This window comes from Rutilus rutilus (genome assembly GCF_951802725.1).
Source record: "Rutilus rutilus genome assembly, chromosome: 3".
In the NCBI taxonomy this organism is placed as follows: Eukaryota; Metazoa; Chordata; class Actinopteri; order Cypriniformes; family Leuciscidae; genus Rutilus; species Rutilus rutilus.
The window spans coordinates 40,041,320-40,065,062 of record NC_140211.1 but is presented as its reverse complement, the minus strand read 5'-3'; the positions used below and the strand labels follow the sequence as shown (position 1 = coordinate 40,065,062).

General features: G+C 38.9%; 1 protein-coding gene across 8 annotated transcripts in view; it reads right to left on the bottom strand.

Moving 5' to 3' along the window:
• Positions 1 to 950: 950 nt before the first annotated feature.
• Positions 951 to 23,743, bottom strand: part of LOC311288234 (nuclear factor 1 B-type-like) — a 100,922-nt gene continuing 78,129 nt past the window's right edge. For 2 of the 8 annotated variants that reach the window (XM_084405535.1, XM_084405529.1), the window contains exons 7-12: positions 20,809 to 20,940; positions 19,579 to 19,748; positions 17,250 to 17,388; positions 16,610 to 16,692; positions 10,164 to 10,243; positions 951 to 1,697 (exon numbers count right to left, since the gene is read on the bottom strand). In XM_084405535.1, the coding sequence (XP_084261661.1) occupies positions 1,568 to 1,697; positions 10,164 to 10,243; positions 16,610 to 16,692; positions 17,250 to 17,388; positions 19,579 to 19,748; positions 20,809 to 20,940 (734 nt within the window). In that variant the 3' untranslated portion in view covers positions 951 to 1,567. Of the gene's footprint in view, positions 1,698 to 10,163; positions 10,244 to 16,609; positions 16,693 to 17,249; positions 17,389 to 19,578; positions 19,749 to 20,808; positions 20,944 to 23,743 lie in introns of all 8 variants that reach the window. The other 6 variants (XM_084405532.1, XM_084405528.1, XM_084405534.1 and 3 more) reach the window with 4 other exon arrangements.

Sequence of the window (23,743 nt, the reverse complement as noted above, 5' to 3'; positions counted from 1 at the left end):
CAAAATATTTCTTATCATAAAAATGTTACTTTTTCCCAAAAACGATAATAAATGCAGCAAAAACAAGTGTAGTGATGTTTTCTCTAAAGTTGAAGGCAAGGCACGTAACGTGGACTATATATTTTCGTGCAAATTAAGATTATTGGAAAGATTGATTATATAAATATGTCTGATTGGAGAGGCAATGGCATTGTGAATGCCGGGAGCAATCGACGATTTCTGGGACTGCGTCTGTTGGGAACTACCAAAGTGGGTTTGAAATAAGCACCTTGAGACCTCGTCTCAACCTGCAGGTTAGTGTTAAAATGAGTACAGCTTTTCACACATACACAATTTGTTTACATTAAATTACTCTGCGTTCCTCTTGTTTCTCATGATATCAAACTGTAAACAGTAGCTTTACAAGCTAACAGCCGACTAAACATGCATACTAGATCGGTGAGTAATATGTCAAAATAAGCCATTTAACACACACTGTGTCTGAGTCTTTTTTCACCTAAGTTTAACTTTAAGTTTTCATTTTAATAAATAAAAAAAAAACTACCCGCATGTTTGGGTACGGCTCAAAATAAGTGCTGTCTTGTTCGTGTTCAGTTCTGTTCACGTAAACGTTCACTGTTAATCCCACTCTTCTCTTCCACCCTTAGCTTTCCCTAGTTTCCCAAATCAAGGATGTGATTTTTATTTCATTTTTCTTTTTTATGTTTTAAAGTTCACCTAAAAACATTTACTCCCCATTCCTTTAGAGTCTTAGGGCAGACAGACTATGATAGCTTCCCTTCAGTAAAATCATTTAAATTGCACTTGCCTCTTATGAGATATTGTCTTATTTTTCTCAAAATCCTTTTCAAAGGAAATATATATAAAAAAAAATATATAAAAAAAAAAGAAAATGAAAAAAGGGGTCGTATTTCTTACCTAGTAATATAGGTTTTTTCTTTCATTGAAAAAAAAAAAAAAATAAAAAAAAAAAGATTTTCAGAGTTCTCAACTCTGGAGAGTAAATTCCAACCTTTACCTTTAAAGGAAATTAGTACAGGACTGACAAGATTACGGATTCAAAAGATTTTCCACCGTAGGTACATTAAATGTTGAGGGTAATATGAAAATAGAAACATTCAGTTCATTGAAAATTGTTCCTATGTTTTTGTTACGAATACGATAAACCTCTGTTTGATGAAAGTTTGTTCGAATTGCAGCCCGCTTTACAAACCATCCAGCCAGCCAGCCCTTGTGTGGCCAGCCCCCTCTAAATCGTTTCGTAAACCAAGACTAGCAATCGTGACATAAGAACAAGAGAAACACTAACAAGAGAGACTAGCATGTCATGCATATACAGTAAGGCATCTAAAGTTTGTATGGTAAAGATCACAGTATCTCAGTTCAGGGGCCTCCTTACACAATGACTGACTGGTGTGGAGAGGCTCATGTCAGAAGAGAACACTTTGACCCGACTCACTCTACTGCTCTAAGCCAATGTCCTTGAGAGGGTGGGACAAAGGTCCATGTCGATTGTATAAGTGCTGTTAGCTGGTTTGTCCGAGGACCTGTCTCTCCGGTGTCCAGTTCAATTGCTTGATTCTGCCTGGAGGAGGGGCTCACCAATGATGTTTATGCTGTAATTCTGGACATTTGTTGGCAGAATCGGAGTCCCGTTCGACACTTGGAATGGAATTAAGCTCGCCCAGGTACCAGGACTGCAGAAACACAGGGGAAAGATAGATTGTGGGAGATATTATAATCACATTACATACACATAAATAAATAATTGATAACACTTCATATTAAGGTCTACTGAATGCATTAGATATAACGAAAGAGTCATGAACTTTTATATGCATGAATGCTTTTATAGCATTTATTATTCTTGGTTCACGTTAAATTCTACATTTAATAATGCAATTTTGAACATTTATCAAGTTGTATAAATGGTTCCAAAAGTCTTGTGCACAATATCAAGAGTACTGCATAAAAGGAAGTGCATATACATACAGTGAGGAAAATAAGTATTTGAACACCCTGCTATTTTGCAGTTTCTCCCACTTGGAAATCATGGAGGGGTCTGAAATTGTCATCGTAGGTGCATGTCCACTGTGAGAGACATAATCTAAAAAAAAAATCCAGAAATCACAATATATGATTTTTTAACTATTTATTTGTATGATACAGCTGCAAATAAGTATTTGAACACCTGTCTATTAGCTAGAATTCTGACCCTCAAAGACCTGTTAGTCTGCCTTTAAAATGTCCACCTCCACTCCATTTATTATCCTAAATTAGATGCACCTGTTTGAGGTCGTTAGCTGCATAAAGACACCTGTCCACCCCATACAATCAGTAAGAATCCAACTACTAACATGGCCAAGACCAAAGAGCTGTCCAAAGACACTAGAGACAAAATTGTACACCTCCACAAGGCTGGAAAGGGCTACGGGGAAATTGCCAAGCAGCTTGGTGAAAAAAGGTCCACTGTTGGAGCAATCATTAGAAAATGGAAGAAGCTAAACATGACTGTCAATCTCCCTCGGACTGGGGCGCCATGCAAGATCTCACCTCGTGGGGTCTCAATGATCCTAAGAAAGGTGAGAAATCAGCCCAGAACTACACGGGAGGAGCTGGTCAATGACCTGAAAAGAGCTGGGACCACCGTTTCCAAGGTTACTGTTGGTAATACACTAAGACGTCATGGTTTGAAATCATGCATGGCACGGAAGGTTCCCCTGCTTAAACCAGCACATGTCAAGGCCCGTCTTAAGTTTGCCAATGACCATTTGGATGATCCAGAGGAGTCATGGGAGAAAGTCATGTGGTCAGATGAGACCAAAATAGAACTTTTTGGTCATAATTCCACTAAACGTGTTTGGAGGAAGAAGAATGATGATTACCATCCCAAGAACACCATCCCTACTGTGAAGCATGGGGGTGGTAGCATCATGCTTTGGGGGTGTTTTTCTGCACATGGGACAGGGCGACTGCACTGTATTAAGGAGAGGATGACCGGGGCCATGTATTGCGAGATTTTGGGGAACAACCTCCTTCCCTCAGTTAGAGCATTGAAGATGGGTCGAGGCTGGGTCTTCCAACATGACAATGACCCGAAGCACACAGCCAGGATAACCAAGGAGTGGCTCTGTAAGAAGCATATCAAGGTTCTGGCGTGGCCTAGCCAGTCTCCAGACCTAAACCCAATAGAGAATCTTTGGAGGGAGCTCAAACTCCGTGTTTCTCAGCGACAGCCCAGAAACCTGACTGATCTAGAGAAGATCTGTGTGGAGCAGTGGGCCAAAATCCCTCCTGCAGTGTGTGCAAACCTGGTGAAAAACTACAGGAAACGTTTGACCTCTGTAATTGCAAACAAAGGCTACTGTACCAAATATTAACATTGATTTTCTCAGGTGTTCAAATACTTATTTGCAGCTGTATCATACAAATAAATAGTTAAAAAATCATACATTGTGATTTCTGGATTTTTTTTTTTAGATTATGTCTCTCACAGTGGACATGCACATACGATGACAATTTCAGACCCCTCCATGATTTCTAAGTGGGAGAACTTGCAAAATAGGAGGGTGTTCAAATACTTATTTTCCTCACTGTATATATAAACGTTTTAAAATATAGTGTATTGATACATTTAATTTTAATTAAAGTTAGAACATCTTCAAATTCTTTAAATCTAAATCAGTTAATGAAAGAGACATATCAGGTCTAGACTTTCTCCCACCCTCTTTTGAAAACTACCCCTTTCCTTCCCATTAAATACACACACACAGAGAGAGACACACACACACACACACACACACACACACACAATAATGGGTTCGGCATAGTGTCAGGGAACAGGATATCCCAGAGAAACAAAGCACCCTTAGTGCACATGCACCGGGGAAGTTTCCCCAAGAGCACGCATCCATCTCAGCCCCCTGCAGCTGACACCAACTTTTGGATCAATGGGGTTAAGTCAGCGGGACCGTCTACAGACCTTTTCTATCTGCATTCAGCACATGTTAACGGCACTACAACACGAGACTGTTAATTGCGAGCTGTGGTGCGAATCTCAGATGCAAAAGCACCAGGGTGCACAAACAGCATGTTGTTCCCTGGGGGGAGGACAGGGGGGCTGAATGGTGCGTACATGTGTCGAATAATTAGGCAGGCCAGAAACCAGAGCCCTGGTATGCCCCCTCCTCTTCTCCCGCCTCCATCTGAAATACCTGTCTCACCCAATCGCCGAACACAATCTTTCTGCTCACAGATTACAGGCCGTACTCCTGCTCTGTCAACAGTGCCCGGCGCACACAGCCACCTCTTTGTTTTTCCCCCCTCTCGTTTCTTTTTTTGGCCCCGAAAAAGAAAGGGGACATGCTCGAAGAGGGGTGGAGGGTGGTGGGCTGATTGAAGGAGAAGGAAAGAGACTGTTGTGTGCAAAGACATTTCCATGGGTTCACTGCTTTGGATGCAGGTGCAAAGCTTTAGTGGGCTTTTCTTCTGGAGTTTGTTGTTTGTTTTCCGAGGGGGAGACGAGGGCTAAAGCCAGTGGCTGGTGAAGGACAGGGACCCAGCGGATGTGGAACAGTGACTTTATTCTTCCTGAGGTAGCCCGGGGTGATACGGCTGCCTGTCGCCCTGAATGCAGCTAATGATTCAGTCTGAGTTTTATACAAATCACCCGTAGCCAAAGCCTGAAATCTTGTAAAAAAAAAAAAAAAAAAAAAAAAGTTGTATTTTATGATTCCAGTGTGCACTGGGTCACACTTAAAGATTCAGAAAGAGAGTCAAAAAGTTGTGTGAATAGAAACTAAATCAAATGTGCACTAAACTCTCTTTAAAAAGGGTTTAATAGATCGCAAGAAGAACTAACTGGGCTCTGTCTCTCCTCCCTCCTGCTGCCCCTTTTCATCTCCCTCTCTCTGCCGTTCTAGCCAGCTAGAAATCATCTCACAGGAAATGAGAGATTAAGTGTTTCAGAGATGTGGACTGGAGACTTTGGGGCTCACATCAGACTCAAGTCACTGTTTGGAGGATTTATGACTTGACTTGATAAATATTAAAGTACTTGAGACTTGATTTTGACTTTGTTGTAATTACCTGTGAGTTGAGCTGAAATCCAATGGCATTACAATTGTGCACTGACTTCATTTTATTTTATTTTTTCGGTTCTACCAGACTGAAAAAGCAAGCAGTAGATATTAAGTAGTGATATCATCTACAAATGAAGACTTCAGATGCAAAAGCCTCTAAGTGCCATCTGAAATTTTCTTCTAAAATGAGCATTTTTATCAAGCTCGTATATTTAGGTTCAGTAATGTCACTTTCATGACAATTCATAGGTAATTTTCATTGCCATTAAAGTGAAATAACTGAACATAAACATACAAGCTTGATAAAAATGATCATTCTAGAAGAAAATTTCAGATGGCACTTAGAGGCTTCAAGTCTTCAAATATAGACTGGAGTAATGGCTGCTGAAAATTCAGCTTTCAGAATCATTTACATTTTAAAATATATTCAAGCAGAAAAACAGTTATTTTAAATTGTAACAATTGTCATGGTATTACTGGATTTAATGTATTTTTTTTATCAAATAAATGCAGCCATGGTGAGACCTCATAAAAAAAAAAAATAAAAAAAAGATTTAATTTGTTAACATTAGATAACTGCTTTATTAAATTTTTGTTAAGAACTAACAATGAACAATACTTCTACATCATTTAATAATCTTTGTTAATAATAATTTCAACATTTAATAATACATTTAATTAACCATGCTACAGTAAAAAGACTAAAATACTTTAATTGCCATGCGTTTCACCTTGATCAACCAGTATGGTCTTTCTTTACGGAAATCTTGCTGGTTACATTAGTTAAGAAGTTTGTAAAGAATCTAGCTAAGATGCTATGTTGGAGACCAGGATCCAAAACAACAATGAATGCTGGTCTCTTAAACAGGGAAATTGAGCACAAAGGAACTACGTTGTAGATCTTCTCTTGCTTTCTGCTTCTTTCCCTGAACTAGTACATTGGTCAACTTCAATAAAGGATTACTAATGGGACAGCAAAAACAAGACTACCACCCATCAAGCTCGTAAATTGTCTCATGTACTGCTGCCCTAAACTTTGCCTTTGCAGAGCATCAATAAACAGTGTCTGATTGATTGCCATGGGGTGGGGTACTACCCCTTGTTTCCCAAGTTCAAGGTTCAGTGTGGTGTTTCCTACGGCCTGGTTTCCACAGTTACCAGACAAGTGCAGATGTGATGGGCCCCTTCACAGGGGAGATTGGTGTCATGTGGGATAAAAGGGAGATGAACAAACAACTCTGCTCTCTTATCAGATTCTTGCTTCTTCATGAGCCACTTACAGGTCTTTCGTTCTAAACGTCCACCCTCTTGCAGGAGCAAGCACGGGCCTGCTTCATTTTGGAATCAGACGCTAAATTAAATTATCTAATGCCATCTTAATGGATTGCTGACCCATTTCCTACAGGATGGCAACAAACAAGCCAGGCTTCAATTCAATTTTGGTTGAGCAGTGGACTGGCATGCATCACACTGTGGCACTGCAGTTTTGCAAGTGCTTGCAAGCAACAAATCACATTTCCATAAGTCAGTGACCTGAAGTCAACTCTTCAGCTGCATCAGCCTTCATCTGCAGCACATTGCCTTGCTTTTAAATCACGTTCTGTCAGGCTGCAAGCTTATTTTTTGCAGTTGACAGAATCATGGTAATTAGTAAACTTTTAATGAATATTTTAAATGTAACACCTGGGCTTGGTTTTTAAATGCTCAATGTTCAAGCCTGTGCCCCTATTTTATGTCGATTATAAAATCTCTGTAATTGTTGGAGAAACAGTAAAGGGTGAGCCACTGCTAGAGAACCTATTTCCCCTCATACTCCGTGTGGTCTATTACGAGGCCAGAAAAGGGACTGAAATGAAAGCAGAGGTCTGTACCACTGATGCCTACAGAAGGAAGTGAGAGTGTGTTCAGTTTAACTCCACTTTTCCACACATTTACTGCAGTGAGGAAGTGCTGAGCAAGGCCTTTCCCACTGCAGGGAGCTGGAAAGACTAAATAAGTGGATGAGAGAGAGGATATAGCTCAAGGACATTTAGCTCACACTTAGCCCACCTTACACAGGGATTCAGTCAAACGTGCCAGCAGTGACTGCTCTAAGAATACATAGAAGCACAGCTTTCCCTTAAAATGTCATATGACGTTTATGTACATATGCATTTTCAGCTCTTAGAACTTACATGACAGGCGTGTGTCTTTCTAAATCATGTCCAATTAAATTTGCCACATATTTACTCCAGTCCATGTTTAGAAACATGGTGATGATGAGTAAATGATTAAATGTATAATGCATCTAAGCTAAATTGCAAATGTCAAGCAAAGTCTGAACACTTATATTAAAAGTTATTTTAAAAAGTTGTATTTTTGCTTTGTCATTATAGTTAAATTTTATATTATGTTAATGTTATGTACAGATTGTTTATATCAGAGCAAAAGCCAAGCCATGAGGTCAAATGAACTGCCTGCAGAACTCAGAAACGGATCTGAGAAAGGCAAAAAACAACCAACCTTCTTAGAACTAGCCTCCTGGCCAAACTGAGCCATCGGGGAGAAGCGTTTTGGTGAGAGAGGTGACCAAGAACCTTAAGGTCACTCTGGTTGAGCTCCAGAGCTAATGTGTGGAGACTGGCAAAGCGTGCAGATGGACAAACAGCACTGCAACACTGAGCTTTATGGCAGAGTGGCCAGACATATGAAAGTCTGCTTAAAACGAGCAAAAAAAGCTCCTAAAGGAAACAAGATTCTCTGTCCTAATGAACTGAATGGTCTGGAAAAAACCAGGCACCACTTATCACCTGTGCAATACCATCCCAATAGCATGGTGGTGGTAGCATCATGCTGTGGGGGAGTTTTTCCATCGACATGGACTTGGGTAGACAGAAAACTAAAAGTAACAAAATACAGGGATGTGCTTAAGGAAAACCTGGCCAAGAGCACTCAGGACATGACATCTCTGGAGAGACCTGGAAATGGCTGTCCACTGACAGTCCCCAGCCAACCTGACAAAGCTTGAGAGAATCTGCAGAGAAGAATGGCAGAAAATCCCCAAATCCAGGAGTGCAAAGCTTGTCACTTCATACCTAAAAAGCCTTGAGGCTGTAACTGCTGCTAAAGATGCTTCAGCTAAGGGTCTGAATATTTATGTGATGTGATATTTATTTTATTTTGTATAAAGTAGCAAAATTATCATAAATCTGTTTTTCGTTTTTCATTATGGGTATGGAATGTAAATGTATGTGAACAAAAAATTATTTTGCATAAGGCTGCAGTTTAACAAAATGTGTAAAAATGAAAGGTTCTGCATTTTTTTAAATCCATTATAATTGTTAATGTTTCATAAGTGTTTGTTTTGTAACTATGGAAAAAATGCATTTCTGCGCTTGTTCAAGAGAGAGAGAGAGAGAGAGAGAGAGCACGTGTTAGCTTTGCTTGATGCATAGTAGCATTACAAAAAAGCATCTGGAGAGAAGATACAAGAATTGTAAATCTTGATTTCAGTGTCAGATATTTATGAAAATATTTTTTCAGAGAACAGTGCAAAGTTTTAATGCAGAAGGGAGGGTGAGGGGCTTAAACAGAGCAAACAGTCTTGACTGCCTCAGCTCTGAATCCCCAAGCTTAGCGATGACCTTTGTAAATATGAAGCTCTCAGTGAGCCTCAGACAGATTCTGCTGCACTAATGCTGGAGTTCTTCTCTTTCCCAGCAGTAACCATCTTCCTAACTTCCATTCGTTCAGGGAGATAAGGATGTTAACCATTAATTGCTCTGATTTTCTTTATAACGGAAGAATCATCAAAGGTAATTTTGTGCTGACACTCATAGTCTCATTCCAGAGGTCTATCTGACCGTGAATATCAAGGGAGGCTGACCAAGTGTGACTTGTCATGTATACTGAAACAAAGTCTTAGAACAACATTCATGGGGAAATCATAAACACTGTTGTCTCCAAGATGGGCAGAAGCTCTTATGACTATTTTGATCTGGTAATGATAGATCAGGATGATTGTCTAAAACCATCCAACATCCGTTAGTTAATCTTTTTTTCTCAAATATGTTTAGCAGCATTGATTTTAAGTGAATGAATCAAGAGATTCAACTTATTGGAGATGGTTCTAGAGTGCTGTGCTAACATTAAAAATAATTGCTGGATGCCAGTATATCAAAACCTCTAAGAAGTTGCATCTCTAATTTCATCCAAATGTAGCAGCTACAACCAACAAATCCACCACTTTCTACATTAAAGGGATAGTTCACCCAAAAATGAAAATTAGCCCATGATTTACTCACCCTCAAGTCATCCTAGGTGTATATGACATTCTTCTTTCAGACGAATACAATCAAAAGTTATATAAAAAAAACGTCCAGGCTCTTCCAAGCTTTATAATGGCAGTGAATGGCCGTTTCTGTTTTGAAGTCCATAAAAGTGCATCTATCCACAGCTCCAGGGGGTTAATAAAGGCCTTCTGAAGCGAAGCGATGAGTTTGTGTAAGAAAAATGTTCATATTTAACAGGTTACAAAGTAAAATTCTAGCTTAAACAGCCATTGGCAGGCTACTTGCGCCTTAATGCGCATTTTTGGGTGAACTATCCCTTTAAATTCTCTCAAGCAAATGCACTGTGATGTGTGAAGATTATATGAATTTGGCCGCAGATTGCTCATCCAGATGTGCACAGAAACAGTCTTGCGACAGCCTGAAAAAGGTGTGTGAAGTTCCACTTATTACACCTTGAGAAACCAAAGTTTATTGAACATCGAAGGAGATGGACCTAAAACATTTGGAAATATAGTTAGAAGTCAAAATGCAAATTAGAACATATAAAATTTTCTATCATGTTGTTTGCTTATCTTTACCTTTCATGACATATTTAGCCATTACATGAATGAGTGATGCACTCATGGCCTTAAACACGAATACATGAACAAAATTCATCACAAATACACTTTTGCGATGAGTGCAAAAACACAGAAAAGGGGGGCTTGATCTGGACTGGGTTGGAGGGGGTGTTGGACTATTGTTTGCAGATATAGGTTGTACATAGTAATATTTAATGGAGAGGTGGGTTAAAAATAAAGGAAACGTTTACCTTTGCCAAGAAATCCCCAAAGCCTCCTCTGAGCCATATGACCTGATGTTTTGATTCACGGGCCAGTCACAAATCCTCAGCTGTCAATCAAACACCTCTCAGTCAGACAACTGGGCTAGCACAACGGCACTAACACACATTTAGCATGCAACAAGACCTGGAGCAAGACCTAAGCTTATCTCAACACATATTCTTACATTTATCTGATGTTAATCTTACATTACTAGAATAAGAAAACACCATCACTAATGGTCATATTAGATCTTAAATCTTCTGTTCTAGGCCTAAAATTATGCCTAATTTAAATTACAATTCCATTGAAAGAAAGTTGCCATCAAAAATGTACACAAACAAAAGGCAATTGTCACATGTGGCATGCAATACCATTAGGGTTATAATAATCGTCCTGAAAGCAAAAGAAGTGGTTAGTATACAAAAATGTGAGCTGGGTTACATGGAGGTTATTCATCTATCCCAGAATGCACTCGAATGGGAGGAAGCACATGCATTCCAAGTGGTGCATGCAGTTACGGTCACTTCACTGCTGTTAGATATTGTAAAAGCAGCCTGTTTTCACTGAAGCATAACATGAAACATGCTATGTGAGAGACTAATCTTGGCCAGTAGATTCAAATTGTTCTTGGTCGTCACAATTTACAAAGCACCAGTTTTTGAAAATGTCAGTGTAGATGAGAGGGAAAAATAAAAAACTGGATACATTTACACACAAACATGCAACAAACTGTGTGCATGAAAGTGTGAGAAGCCATCAACAAACAACGACATTAGAGTAAATCATGACACTTTTGCTAATGAACGTCACTGCCCTGTCAGACACACAAGTCTTCATCAGGTATATTCGCTCTCTGAATATTCAATGGTACTCTGTCAATAGTTTCTGCTATATCTGGAAAGGACCTGTAGACTCCCAAATCAAATCCATTTCCATCGCAATAAATCTAGGAGGGTGAATAATTGATTTTCTATATTTACTTCAAAGATGCTTTAGTGCTCACCCCGGAGACTTTTGGGTGGCTGAAACACACATTTCCCAGAGGGAAAGCCACATAAATTAGGTGAGAAGTAATAACACTGAACAGGAACTTCACCAGTAGCATGGAGGTCCTGTCACGGGTGCTGTGGATATATATCAAATTATATGTACTACATATTCAGCAGGGAAAACATTGTAACTACATGTTATGTGTGAATACATTTTTATCTAATTAAACTTTAATTCATATTATACACTGCAGCTCAAAAGTTTGGGGTCAGTAAGATTTTTTTTTAAGGTTTATGAAAAAGTCTTTAAGCATTCATTTGATAAAAAATACAGTAAAAAGTAATATTGTTACATTTTCAGCAGCCAGTCTTTAGTGCCAAAGCAAGTTTTTGTTGTAACAATGTAGAAGTCTTTATCACTTTTGACAAAGACTTTTGATCCTTGCCGAATAAAAGTTAACTTCTTTGAAAAAAAATGATAATAATAGTCTTATAAATAATCTGACTCTTACATTTTGAGGGAAAAATAAAAAAGTGCCATTAAGCTGAACATGCTCTAATAAGAGTGACTAATAGAGAAATATGTGAGGTATTTTCACATTGCTATGTGCGGATATCCACCTCCATCAGTACTGCCAACACTATTTTAACAAACTCCAGCAACGAGTGTGACTGTGTGTGTGTGTGTGTGTGTGTGTGTGTGTGTGTGTGTGTGTGTGTGTGTGTGTGTGTGTGTGTGTGTGTGTGTGAGAGAGAGAGAGTGTGTGTGTTCTCGAGTGACCTGAAGCCAGAAAACAATGGCACTGGGGCAAAGTCTGAGGTCAGCTATATCAGACTGTTTTGGTAGTGCACATTCATTCATCCTGTTTTGGTCGACCCCACACATTGAAAAAACACACACTCATACAATATGGTGATGAGGAGTTGCACTGAATGTATACTTAGTGTTTAAGATCTCTGAAATTAATAGAGGGGATTGCAGGTCTTCAGATTTGGACAATTAAACATAGACCAAAAACACAAACCACACAATACACTAGAAGGTAAAAAAAAAAACTGTAGTACTGTACTTGTTAAAAAGGGTTTCTTAAAAATGTCAGCACTGAGGGTCTCTAGCTCCAAAAAATAAAAAAGGAAGAAGAAAAAAACTAATGAATAAACTAAAATTATAAAAATAAATAGATCAAAAAATAAAACATTTTCTCCTACCTTGAATTTTAATCTGAACTACATGGTCTTATCTATAATGAAACAACTAAAGTGCCACAATGAGGTATAAAATGCCACAGTATGTTGGCTTCAAAAACATAATAGCGAGACACAAGCTCTAGGCTTGAGGTCGGCAGTTATCTGATCACGGGTGCCATCTGTCACTGGCACCAGCGGATCACAGAGTTACGCTACAGCAGCGCTAGCACCTTCACAGCTGTGAGTGGTGGTTGCTTTAACATGTTTGCATTAGATAAAGCCAAAGATTGTGATCACTGGTCGAGAGAGAGAGAATGGAGGGAGAACTGAAATGCTGAAAGAGAAAGGGAAGAACCCCTGGGGAAAGCGGCTAATGAAATCTTCTCATCACTGGTGTTTTCACAAACAAATTACACAGGGGTATCAGTCTAGAGCAGGTGCTGTTGGATTGTGTGCACGAATGCTCATCTGTCATTCTCCCCTGTGTGTTTGGTTTTGAGTAAATTGTGAATGAGCTTGATTTAACAACAGGGCCATTGTGATCATACTTTAAGGCAGGTGGGGAAATCTCTGGCCCTCAAGACCCACTTGGATGGATGGATCTCGAGGGCCAGAATTGCCCACCCCTGCTATAAGGTAATCCGTCAATAACTGGTCATCTGTTTTCTGTCTGATGCATCATATATAGAAATATGCATATTTAGCTCTACAAACCGTTAGACAAAACATTAAACTGCTACATTTATACTTTTAATATATTCATGGTTGCTAGGTTGGGAGAAAATACATTTCAGACAATGTAACCATTTAAGAGAAAGGCTCCGATTTTTTTTTTCGATACCTCTTATGCTCGCCAAGGCTGCATTTATTTGGTCAAAAAAAGTCAAAACATTACTATTGTAATATATCTAAAATTGAAATTTAATGGCATAAGTCTTTACTGCAACGTTGCTGAATACATTTTTTAATTCCTGTAAAAAAATTAATTACCGACACCAATGGTGTGTACACAAAACTTTTGACAAAAAAAAGTTTACAGTAATAATAGTATTTAAAGATTAACTTTAAGTGAGCATCAGAACACATCAAAGGTAATCTAAATGTAAAGACACTTAAATGAGCATGAACAATAAAATCTCTAAAATCAGCCAATAACTGATAAACTATGTATATGGATTGTGAATACCTAACCCTTGTTGATAGGTCAGTTGGTCACAGTTATCGTCCGAAGCAGATATTCTCAAAATGGCCAAATAATAGTCTGTAACTAACTCAGACACAACATACTTGGTATCCTCAATTTGTGCTATGCATATATCAGCATTATTCTGGCTATCAGCAGGCATTTTTTTCTAGATAACACTGTCAGCCTTTGAAACACCAATGCAGATGACCACTAAAGCTTTCTTTTACTGTTCCAATAAACACATGTCCACGGCTCTATGTGACACTGTCCGTACTCCAGATGAATTGTCTCTATGGCTTATCACAGGAAACTGTCCATTACTATAATGGCTGCCATCCCAAAGCTGCCACTTCAGAGTCTGAGCACCATATCATACAATGTATGCGTGCTGCGACAACAGACTACAAGCATATTATCTGAAGGACCTGGGGCCACAAATCACAAGCAGCTACGTCTCAACATCTTACATAGGGGTTATAAGCATACAGATGGTTCTTGTAAATGAAATAAGCTCAAACAGTTGCTATGGGACCAATAGCAGGAGTGATTATGTATGTATGGACACACCCGTTTGATTTACTGACTCCAGTAAACGGAGGCTAAAGACACGGCATGAATGCTTATGTAATGGAGTCATTATAGCGAGGGTGTGTTTGAGCTTATACATAGACCCTCTCGATGCTAGGCCCTACAAGAGGAATACGGGGATAGAAAGAGAGAAAAAGAAAAGAAAGGAAAGAAACACAAAATGAGGTAAAGAGAGAGGGGGAAAAAAGCTTAGATTTGAGTGAACAGTGAGAGAATGAGAGGAGGCATTAAGGAACAGAGAGAGAAAGAAAGCGTCCCGCTGAGCGTCTGGAGCTTTCTCGGTTTTCAGACGGCCTGGCTGAGCTGAAGGCAGCACCCTGTCCCACAGCATGCTGGGAAAGGAGCGCTACGGGTCTGTAAGGTGACGCCACAGCGACGGCTGTAATCCATACGCCCCACGCGTCACACCGCATGCCCTGACAAAAGCTCAGCAGGGGAACACAGGTGTCAATACATCTCATAATATCCTATGATAAATCACTCAGAATAAAGGCTGCTGTGTACGGAAGACATTATTTACCCAGCGAAAGCGCCAGCTCAATGGCCGCAGGTTAACTCGGGTCAGGACTGGCTATACAATTCTCACTTCTGAAGACAAACAAAAGCTCCAGCTCATATAAACATGATAGATGGTTGATACATCATCCTGTCTACATCTGATCCCTCTCCCTGTTAAGTGAACTACAGCTAAAACAAAAGGCATTAAGCCGTATGAGACACTACAGCAGCTGCGGTGCCTACATGCGATACCTGCTAAAAGATATTATAATCACTCATTCATCCAGCTCACACACTGAATCGCTGTTATCAATTTCAGTCCTTTCATTATATCCAGTTACACCATCTATCCGTCCGTTCAACTTCTGCATCTTTATAAAATAATTCTCAATGAAGAAAACCGACCCATGTTTTTTTTTTTTAAATAAGGCCTGCAGCACTGTCCCTGTTGGTGAGCTGTACATTTCTTGGCCCCGTCCAAGTATGCAAAACCAGAGAGCAATAAAAGCGAGGCTTGCCATTACTGTAACTCAGGAGCAGGGCAAGAGAAAACCACTAATTATGATGTCGCCGCATGCAGATGAATTCAATTAGAGGGTGGAAAATACTGGCCTCAGACCAGCCCTTTCATGCTGCAGAGGGCCATCGCACACACGCACTACACTATTACTCTTTATACAATACTGAGTGTTTTGCCAAAAATGATCATTTCACTAAATACCTTCTAAGCCGAGCCTGACATAAACCAATATCGCTCACGTTAAGTACTGCATTTAGTCATATATCATTTTGTCCATCTGAAGACAATGCTAACTTTTGTTGCACAGTAGTTTTAACCCTAAGACAAGATAGATTTTATGTTGGAATTGGTCTCAAGGGATGTGATAGCAATAAAAAAAGTCCAACAAACATCCCCTGCTGTGTATAAATTCATCAATTACTTTTTAACATGATGGTAGAAAAACTGAATTAAATTGGATAGTCTGAAACTACTTGATTTCAATAAGTATAAGCATTATGTACTAATGTCTGTCTAAATTCTACAGTGGCCCCAAAAAGTATTTTGACACTTAAAGCACACTTAAAATGTAGGACTATCACTGTGTTAAGTAATACAACATCAAACTTAGAGGTTTATGTTTTAATGAAAGAGTTTTGGAAAAAAGTGAATGTTTAAACAGCAGAAAGTTTAAACTGTTTAAAAAAGTGAAATGTGTTTGAACACTTGCTGGTTGTCAAATGTTAATCGGACATGTCCATAGCTAATGTGAGGATATACACCTGTGGTCAATCTGCTAGGACACCTATGTGTAATCACACTGAAACCATTTGGTTAACTCCAAAAATGTGAAAAAAGTAAAGTTAGTTCTGAGAAAATGTCTAGCGTCATTTGTTGGTTTGATATTTTGCAAAGATATTTATACACAAGTATGGCTTAGTTGTCCACCTAACTTTTGGGGGCCACTGTATTTATTTTCAGGGTACTTAACAGAAAATGCCTTGGTTTAGTCTTAGCTTATTTATAAAAATGTGGACTCTAAATATGTATGAATTTATGGAAACCAACGGATTATTCATAACAGTGACATTCATCCACACTTGCAAAAACCATAAACCTCTAAACGTGACCGTGGTTATAGAGCAAGTGGAAAGATGTGCTCAATAATTGTGAGTAACAGAGGAGAGCTTGCCAGGAATGTCAATAGCATTAAACGCTTTATAAATACAATATCCTACACAGTGTCTTAGAATATGTCACTTGTGCCCAATAGGTGCATTCAATTAACAAATGCTGACACAAAACAAATGACAGCCCCATATCTTCACAGGACCACAACAGTGCCTACATTTCATGACCAGATTATTTGATGTGCCACCTGTCTGACAGCTCTGATACCTGTTGGGAATATAGAACAGCTGGATGGGGATTTGAGAGAGAACAGGGGAAAAAAGAGAACGGTAAAGAGGGTGGGTCATATCTCACCTGTTGCTGGTGAAGAAAGGCTGGGTCTCTGGAGCTCAGTCCCACAAAACGATTGGCAGTGGGGGTGCCTGGAGCCGAATAACCTAAATATACATTCAAATACAGTATATTAATACAGCTGGAGTAGACACAAGTAATACACTATACTGTTCTAAAGTTTGGGCTCAGTACAGTTTTTTTATTATTAATTAATTAATTAATTAATTAATTAACACTTTTATTCATCAAGGACACACGTTTAGTTGATCAAAAGTGACAGTAAAGACATTTATGATGTTAAAGATTTCTATTCAAACAAATGCTGTTCTTTTGAACTTTCTATTCATCAAAGAATTCTGAGGAAAAGGGTATCACCGTTTCCACAAAAATAACAACTGTTTTCAACTGTGATAATAATAAGAAATGTGTCTTAAGGACCATATCAGCATATTAGAATGATTTCTAAAAGATCATGAGACACTGAAGACTGGCGTAAAGGCTGCTGAAAATACAGCTTTGCCATCACAAAAATAAATTATTAAAATATATTACAATAGAAGACAGATTTTTGTAATAAAATTGTAATACAATTTCACAATATTTTTGACCAAATTAGATGCAGCCTTGTGACAGTGGCAGCGTAGAGATGGGAGTAACTCACCCTCTGAGGATGTGGTGATTGGCTTGGTGTCAGCCATCGAGAGAGAGACTGGTCTGACCGTGCCGTGGTGGGGCGAGGGGGCCAGTACTGGTGTGAAGTGACCGGGCACTTTCCCCAGTACCTGACCACTGCTGTTCGGCTGTGGCATTCAGAGGAAAAAAGTAGTCTGTTAGCATATCAGGCCACATGGTTACATGTTTTTTTTTTTAATGAAGCTAATGATCATGGTCATTTCTTTTTGTTGTCTGTGATTATGGGCAGATTAACACATCTTTTGATGTTCTCCCATTTTCTTCTGGCACTGGCACTAGACAGCTGAGTGTGCACTTTTCATGACTTAGTTGATACAAACACCAGAAAAAGAGGGGGGAACACAGGATTCAGACGCAGACACAGAGCGAGCGTCTACCTCCTTCTACTCTGGACTGCAGGAGACAGACTCGACTGAATTCACATAGCGGGGCCCTAAGTTCAAAACTCAAACAGGCCTTTATGAAAGAGAATGGTGTCCATGGGGTTCCCCAATGTGAATAGAATGTTTAATTAGGGTGTAATATAATCTGCGTTAAAGCAAGCATAAAAACATCCTGGCTCCCATCCACCCGATTATATGCCCCATGTTATTTGCAGAGCGATCTCCCCTCACCAAGCTCCAGACCCCGGCAACGGCAAATATTTACGACCTTTATCGTTCCCTGCGGTTTCTCCCAAGTAACAGTTCCAGCGTGCTATGCCTCGTCCAGTCTATGAGCCCTTTGTTTACTGTTTGAGCGGCGGGGACATAAAACTCTGTCATATCGAGACCTCGCTTCAATCACACAGAAAAAGAAGAAATCCCTCAGACAATCAGCGCTGTGTTTCCCAACGTATCAAATCACAGCAGATATTTCTTACACTGGTTTTGCTTTTGTTAAATTCTTAATACATTGTTTTAAACAAAACTGATTTTCCCTACTCAGGTTAAAAAATTAGAGAGACTGTGTTAATGGTTATACCACAAGCAAATTAGATCCTTTTACTGAATTACCCACTCTAACTTTACCTCTTTTTTTGTTGTTGTTATTGACTTTCCACACTTCCGCATAGTTTAAGCAACACAAGAGAGGTATCAAATATCTTCAAGCAAAATGGAACTGTAAGTGTTAACCAACCGCAATAAAATCCAAAATAAACGGAGTTTAAATTTCCCCTTAACAAAATGTTTAGAGAGGCTTGGCCTATTTTTAAATTTTGTGGTACTAATTAAGATGAGTGGGACAGTCTGAGCTGCTTGGCAGAGATGCAGAAAGTTCTTTAAAATTCTATTCAACAAGAGCCCCATCCATCACCTGCTAAGGAGGAGGAGTCAAAACATCCAAGTCCTTTAATTAACAGGAATGAGGTAAAGCTAGTGTTTTACATGTTGTTGTTTTTTTCATATAACAATGAAGACATAATGGCCTATATTAAATTATATGATACAATAAATACAATAAATATTCCCCATATTTTCTCTTAATTCATACTTTAGGGAATCTCAAGTAGTTTTCATAGAGACACATTGAGTGCATGTGTGTTAGTGCTAATGCGCAGTGGCTGCCATGGTTGGAGTGTTTATTGACTTGCTTTTGTTGTTGCGTTTTTTCCCCTCTCTCTTTTCATTCCCCTTCGCTTCATTTACGCCGCTGCTGGTAAACAGTCGCCACAGCGATGAAGAGGCCGTCGTTTGGCTTCGCGCTCGGCTCGGAGCTGATATAGACAAGGCGCCGACAGAGAAAACCACTAATGATTTTGTGTTCGTTAGCTAAACTGGGTCAATTACCGTGCTGAAACAATGTGGCCTGTTAATCAAACTTGAGTCCGATGCACTGGGAACAACCAGAAACACCAAGACAGACAGGCAACGAGAGGTAGAGGCAGAAAAAGAAGAAAACTGCGCTAAAGCACCTTTGTGTTTACAGCATGTGCTCTTACAATGAGGGTCTCATTAGTTTTAAGGGGGGAGAGCGCCTTTAGCTCACGGTATGGTTAACATATGTGACAACATGATGATTATGATTGGAGAATTTACGGTACACGTGATGCATGTTATTTCAAGTATTTTATAAATGTGAATCTGTTCTTGCGCGTCTCAGGAAAGGGAATATTTCAACTGAGACGTTAAACCAACACCCTATTTTAACAGCTGGCATCTATTATGTATTGTGGACAATGCACACACAGTCATGAGATTTAAAGGCTCTGTTCTAGTACAGATAAACTGTACTAATTATGTATGATTACATTAGGGTCTGGGTTAATGCGCATGTACGTTAGTCTTTGTGCGTGTACGTGAGTACTCCATACATACCTGGCTGCTCTGTGGGCTGGACGGGTCGTAAGACTGCATGTAGTTCTTGAGGGAGTCGGGTGGGTTGAGGTGCGGCGGGTAGCGGATGGCGCCATGAGAGATGTAGGGCGAGGGGGCAGGGGCGGAAAACTGCAGCGGAGAATGCGGAGGTGGACTCCTAGTGGAAATTACTGCACATGCAGAGAAAACAACTACTTTACTAATAGATTTTAATTTGACAACATGTACAACTCAATGAAAGTTTTTCTCATGGGTCATTATCAAGAAGATATACCACACATTTACATAAAACCTATGTAAAAATGTTTAAAATGCTATGTTCAAGTCATGTCGGAAATTAATATATTTAAGAGCTGAGAGAGCATGAACATCACCCATAAAGTCATGTCTACCAGTGAGAAATTTGGAATATTGTTTAAGCCCTGACTTTCCCGAAGTCGTGTCATTTAAAGAATTATGGTGGAAACAAAATGGTATTTGTCATAAACATTTTGTGTTGATGAAGAACATCAATAGATCTCTGTGACAGTTACAGTGGTACTGATGATAATCGTGATATAAAAAAATTATATAAATATCATGTTAATACTTAATATACTAAAACTTGTAAATAATGCTCATATACACTCCAACATAGTAGGTGGTGATATTGCACCGTAACCCTGGTTGTTGTGATAAAATTAAAAAAAGAAGATGAAGCAGTGTGTAGCTACTACTGCCGCACAAAATCATATCGGAGGAGATGACAGATGTACATACAGACAGCGAGACACTCGAGCCTGAAAAAAGTTAGCTCGCCAGTGTGGGAGTTTTGTGGATTCCTTTAAACGACGGGCTGTAAGACAGCCCAGTCTGAAGGAAGTGCAGATCATCAGTTAGATATGGTTAATTGTAAATATGGTTACAATCTCTCTCTCTGCCTTGCATTTTGGCTGTGATTCTGTTGGCAGTACGAAAATGATAAAAACATCAATTACTATACACACCTAATGCACATGCTTGTATTTTACTAGGCTTAAAATTATTTTGGAAGGAAGTGAAACAGAAAGACATAATGAAATTGCCTGTTTCAGTTTAAGATCACAATAAAAATTCAACAATCGAACTCATACAGTAAGCAGAACATTCTGTGCTTTAAGGCAGCATTAGCGTTCAGAATGTTCAGTGGTTGTTAGAAGGTTTGCTTGAATCAGGGAAGGATTGTGAGAAGTATTTTTAGAAAAGTAATACCACTATGGCCAACGGTGGTCAGTCCTGGGTGGTGGTGCTGGGGGAAGGTGCTGAGCCGAGGTGAAGAGTCCTGTGGAGATGTGGGGCTGAATAATGTCTTCTCTGGCTTCTTCATGCTGGGAGAGGACATGTCTGCTGAAGAAAAGAAAAAAATAGACAGGGGATGTCAGATATAAACTTGCACCAAGATTTTTTTCAAAGTATTAACAATGTAAGAAATCAAAATCTGGGATGAGCAAAATTACTGAACAAAATTACTGAACTAAGCATCCAAAAAAACAGTCAACAACATAAGACCACATTCTTTTGACATGTTCATGTTTTGTTATGCTGTTTCTCTTTCACGTCCCCTCTCTGTAGTGCAATGCAGTGTATCATCTATCTTGTTTGATTGTTTAAGAAAAAGATTAACTTCATATCTACTTCCAAGAGACAAAAAAAAAGTCTCTTCATCAGCAGACATGGAGGAGACATAGTGCTTGGCCTGCATGTCTATGGCGCTCCTCCCTGACAATCATAGATGAGATGAGAAAACAGAAAAGAAAGGGAGGCAGACGCAATGAATAATGAAATAAGGAAAAGTGAGGGAGGTGGAAGAAAAGAGAACCGCTAGCTAATGACATATCTGCAAACACTTCTCATGATGTGTATTCTGTCTTGAGATTGTATGTTTTGGATATGCACAGATGCTTTAGATGAAGGAATCAATCAAGACTACGTCTCTGTATATTTAACTTCATAAATGCTCTCTCTCTCTCTCTCTCTCTCTCTCTCTCTCATGAAGGCAGGAAAAAGGTAAATGGTCTCGACTCAAATAAAATATACAAAATATTAATTATTTATCTTCAAAAAAAAATTTGACTGCATTTTCCTGTTTCAACATGTCCGAATTTAGCATATGGCTTTCGAATAATATTTTGTCATCACACCTGTTGCAACAGAACATTGAAAAAAAGGAAGAAAAAAAGCTGTTAGAAGGCAGGATTGTGCTCTCTCAGGAATATCCATACATGTGTTTGAGGAAAGAGGGAAGGAAGGAAGAAGAGAATGAAGGTGGGTGGGATATAGAGAGAAAGAAGGTGACAGGAGGAGAATTTGCTATCCCAAAAGCCTTAAAAAAAGCAACAAAAAAAAAACGTGTATGTTTTGTTTGTTTGTATGCATGACCAGGGAATGACTACACACGCATCTGAAGAACACAGATTGGGAAAACTGATATATACATTTTTTTTCAAGCACACCAGAGAAAAAGAAATGGAGATAGTGAGAGACTTACAACTTTATCGAGGCAGTGGCCATACAATGACATTGTCTTTTCACAAAGTTGATTTGATATGAAATTAGAAAGGTATATTACTGGCGAGTGTGTGATTGAGATTGTGTGTGTGTGTGTGTGTGTGTGTGTGTGTGTGTGTGTGTGTGTGTGTGTGTGTGTGTGTGTGTGTGTGTGTGTGTGTGTGTGTGTGTGTCTGTTTCTGTGCACATGAGGACTAGGCTTTGGCTGAGACAGTTTCCTTTTGTCAAGGCCTCATATGGCTTTAATATTCATGCTTCGCTCCTTCTGATATGGCTTTTACAAAACAAACCACTTTCTCATGAGCTCTATCTACCCCACCCCCCTCTTCACTCCTCTCTCCATCTTTCACAACAGCTCATCAGCAAAAGTCCAGGGGGGAAAAAAAACTAGTAATAATAAATTGACCAGAAAATCGACCAAATTAAGATTTTTTTGTCACCATTTTAGCAGATGAGTAAATCCTTAAATAGACACAGACTTGAGGCTATAATTTTGTATAACATTATTGTTTTCCAAAATAATCAAACTAAATTCACCTATTAAATTGACAGCCCTAACAAGTAACAAAAACAAGTGTATGACAAGAAAATAAGACATAACATTTATATGTACAGTGTAATGTGTCCTGCTGCCTGGGAAATGAGTATGGAACTTGAATTAACTACAATTAAATACTTTTTTATTTATTTATTATTTTTTAAATAGCTGAGTGTTGTATTTTTTAGCGCTCAAATTCTCCCTCTCCCTCTTATACTGGCAACCTGTTGGTCGTCAAGGGACAAGTTCAAACAGACGCTGTCACACCTGCCTGTTTCTCTGTCTGTCTCTAACACAAACACACTTTACAAAAACAATCTCTCTTGACTACATGCTAAAATCTACAATTTTTTTTTTTTTTTTTATGTGTTAAAAATAAAATATTTTAGCTAAGATCTGAACTGAACGCTACAGAACTGGGCGTCAGGCATGTGAGCGAATGAGTAACAAGGGTAACTAATGGTGCAAACTCATTGTTAGAACAGGAGATCTCTCCTTTCATTCCTTGCCACACACCCCCTCCCCCCTTCTACCCCATCTGGGTCTGGTGTCTGAACTCAAAGGTCACAACCCTGCTCTGACCTTTGACATACCCATTTTAGAGATCAGGTCAAGTTCAATAGTTGCCACACGCCAGACAAAACCCCCTTTCTGAAGGAGGAAACATGGCTAATCAATTACCAACCCATACAGACAGGAAACCAGGCTAGTCTGATCTACATCTGACAGATTTTTTTTTTTAACACATACATTAAAGTTTTTTTTGTTTTGTTTTTATTTTGCTAAAATGAAGAAAACTATTTTGGGGGTTTTGTCTAAAAAAGTTATATACTGTAGTTAAGGTACTTCGGGATTTCTTTGATGTTGTTAATAGTGCAGAAATTAATCATTAATAATTTTATATTGACAATATTATATATTCTATATTGTTTAAACTAGGCTTAAATTGAGCTAAAAACAGTCCTTCAAATGTATCCATTAAACTACAAAAGAATGAAACCAGACCCAATACAAACACACATACATTTTGCCCACACAAAACAAGAAACTGTGACACTTCTCCTTAATGAATGACATCTTATCGAAGGTTTCAATCAAAAC